Source organism: Ursus americanus, chromosome 24, assembly GCF_024610735.1.
Source record: "Ursus americanus isolate L20-20 chromosome 24, mUrsAme1.1.p, whole genome shotgun sequence".
Classification (NCBI taxonomy): domain Eukaryota; kingdom Metazoa; phylum Chordata; class Mammalia; order Carnivora; family Ursidae; genus Ursus; species Ursus americanus.
In genome coordinates, this window is record NC_142150.1 from 32,873,746 (window position 1) to 32,877,060 (window position 3,315).

The following is a 3,315-nucleotide window of genomic DNA, read 5'->3' on the forward strand; positions in this document are numbered from 1 at the left end:
CATCTGCCTAACTTTGATTCCAAGAATGCAATTTCCCCACCCTGAGGCCACAGATATTCTGCTATCTCTGTAGTCTCTTAAATACAATTGATATGAGTCCATGTGTGTCTGTCATATATCTTATTCTGGAGTTAATGAGAATATTATCATCCTAGGCATACAGTTCTGAACTCTATCACTTTTCAGCTTATTTTAGAAACCATTGCATATATATCCACTTCCTTCTTATTGATGATTGCATAAAATACCATCCCTGATTCATTTAGCTTCCTTTCTGATGGACACTGAAGTGGTTTCTGACCTTTTGCCAACATGGAAAGGACTGTGATGATTGTGTTTGTGCCTGTGAGTGAGATTACTTGCTGCAAATGGAAACATCAGACCTGTGTCTATGTGCCATCGAAGCGACATCAATGTTGAAAATCACTCCCCAAGACATTTCACCCCCTTAAACTCCTACCAAAAATAGGTGGGATCAATTGTCTCCCACAACATTTTCAGCAGTGTTTGTTAAGAGGCATTTATCAAAAATGTCACTTTATTAATCTGATAGGTGAAAGGATGTATAATTGGAATTTAAATTTGAATGTATTTTTCTATGAATGAATTTATATTTCCACTTCATTTTTTAATAAAAACAGTTTCTTTTCAATACAGCTATTTTTCAAATTTAATTTGCATTAGTTATTTTTGAAGATTGTGTTTATTAATTTAGAGAGAGAGAGTGTGTGTGAGCAGGGCTGGAGGCAGAGAGACAGGCAGAGACACAATCCCAAGCAGGCTCCTTACCCAGTGTGGAGCAAAGCATGGGGCTAGATCCCACAACTCTGAAATCATGACCTGAGTGGAAATCAAAGAACCTTATGCTTAATCAGACTGAGGCACTCATGAACCCTATGCGTTGTGTTTTCAAAGATTGATCTCTGAGATCCATTTATATTTGAGAAAATTATCCTTCTGTGTGGAATACATGTTGTAATGTCCTTAAATGACTTGATACTTATGCATTTAATTGTGCTACTATTTGGAAAATATATGTGATGAAGACAGAGAAGGTTATTCCACTGTTTTTTATATATAAATAAAATATAAGTTTCCCTCCTATTTCTATCTTCCGTTACTGAAGTCAGGGTATAGAACTCTCAAAATAGATTACAAGAATTCTATTATAAGATTCAGCTATGACTTGGAGGTTCCTTAGCACATTTTCTAAATCCCTGGTGTATAAAATAACATGATACTTGAAAGAATATTTTGATTTTTGACAAATGTTCTCTATCTGTCCTTTATTTTATTCCCAGTCTCTCCTTGTTTCTTAAGAAAATATGCTGAACAACCCATTAGAATACTGAACCAGGCGAAGAACTTAACTTTGGACAACATAATATAATTTAAAATGTACAATGTTTTATCATGGAAGATGAATTTAGATCTCTAGACAACTAGAAATTATCAAGAGTAAAGTAACAGGAAATAAAGGTCATCAAGGAAACAGATTAAAATAAATTTCACGATGGACTGGACCAATTGAGTGAATGCTCACTGCTAAAATATTGTTTGTCCCCTGTCCTCTCTCTCTTTCTCTCTCACTCACTCTCTCTCTCCCTCTCTCTCTCAGATTTCATTAAGAAAAACACTATCAATTGTTTCTACATCATTCCTTGGATGCTCAGAATATTTACTAGTAGATACTTTATAAATGAACTACCAAGGTCAAAGAGTGTGAAAGCACATTATGTAAATCATGCAAGAGTTTTCTCCATTTTGCAACATTCTACCCTAATAGTTCCTTGATGTAAACTAAGGAAAGACATTCAGCTCAGAAAGTTACCCTCTTAATACCAAACTCACTAAATTAATGTTTACTATGATTGAAGAATCGGGTATCTTTCATTATTGATACATGTCCTTGCTCCCATAAGTAACCAGGTGAATAGACTCTGAATAAATATTATGATTTCCACTCTATTCAGAAGGAAAAAAAACAAAGAAGGTAAGATATTACACACTGGTAAGTGGCACACACATGATAAAACATACGGATTTGACTTCCAAATGGAGTGTTCATTTCATAATATTTCTTTCTTTGCTGATTATTTCTAACCAGTGCTTCCTCCACTTTGCCTGAAATAATGCAACAAAATCACAGCGTAACTGAGTTCATACTGTTAGGATTGACCCAAGATCCTATGAGACAGAAAATGGTATTTGTAATCTTCTTCGTTTTTTATGTGGGAACCGTGGTAGGGAATTTGCTTATTATTGTGACCATCAAGTCCAGCCAGACACTTGGGAGCCCCATGTACTTTTTCCTATTTTATTTGTCCCTTGTTGATTTCTGCTTTTCAACTTCCATAGCCCCCAGACTAATTGTGGATTCACTCTCTGCAAGAAAACTCATATCCTACAATGAGTGCATGACTCAAGTCTTTGCCCTGCATTTATTTGGCTGCATGGAGGTCTTTGTGCTCATCCTCATGGCTCTTGATCGCTATGTGGCCATCTGTAAGCCTTTACGCTACCCAACCATCATGAGATGGCAGGTCTGCACCATCCTGATTGTTCTTGCATGGATGGGGTCTTTTATTCATGCTATAGCCCAGATTATCTTGGCCTTGAGATTGCCTTTCTGTGGACCCAATTTGATTGATCATTACTGCTGTGATTTGCAGCCCTTGCTGAAACTTGCTTGCATGGACACATATGTGATCAACCTGCTTTTGGTGTCTAACAGTGGGGCCATTTGCTTAAGCAGTTTAGTGATTCTGATGATCTCATACATTGTCATCTTGCATTCCCTGCGAAACCACAGTGCAGAAGGAAGGAAAAAGGCTCTCTCTACTTGCACTTCTCACATCATAGTAGTAATCTTAAGCTTAGGTCCATGTATATTCATATATACACGCCCCCCAACCACTTTCCCCATGGACAAGATGGTGACTGTATTTTATACTATTGGGACCCCTTTTCTCAACCCACTCATCTACACACTGAGGAATGCAGAAGTGAAAAATGCCATGAGAAAGCTATGGCGTATCAAAATTCCCACAGAAAGTAAAAGATGAAACGAGGGTTTTGGCTGATTCCTTAATTTGTACAGATATCAAATATGATAGCATATATCCTGACTTGTCCAGCACACTCTAATATAATGCAGCTGATTTCCTTGCTTTTTCTGTACTTCTGTCCTGAAATTAGTAGCTTCCCTCCTAATGCCAGCCAGGTCTTTCTTTCCCTGAGAGCTGAATTCTGACATTGCTGATTATGAAATATGCCTCAATCTCAGTCTACACTCTGGCTTGAAGGAGAAAGATA

The 3,315-nt window shown here is 37.2% G+C and overlaps 1 protein-coding gene across 1 annotated transcript; it reads left to right on the forward strand.

Annotated features, from left to right (window-relative positions):
* The first annotated feature begins 2,132 nt into the window (after window positions 1–2,132).
* On the forward strand, window positions 2,133–3,065 carry LOC123785202 (olfactory receptor 4C11-like). The gene has a single exon (XM_045786918.2). It carries the CDS (start codon window positions 2,133–2,135, stop codon window positions 3,063–3,065), a length of 933 nt encoding a protein of 310 aa, XP_045642874.2.
* The last annotated feature ends 250 nt before the right edge of the window (window positions 3,066–3,315 follow it).

Coding starts and splice junctions, on each gene's coding strand:
- LOC123785202 (XM_045786918.2), top strand. CDS start 2,133: ATGCAACAAAATCACAGCGTAACTGAGTTCATACTGTTAGGATTGACC.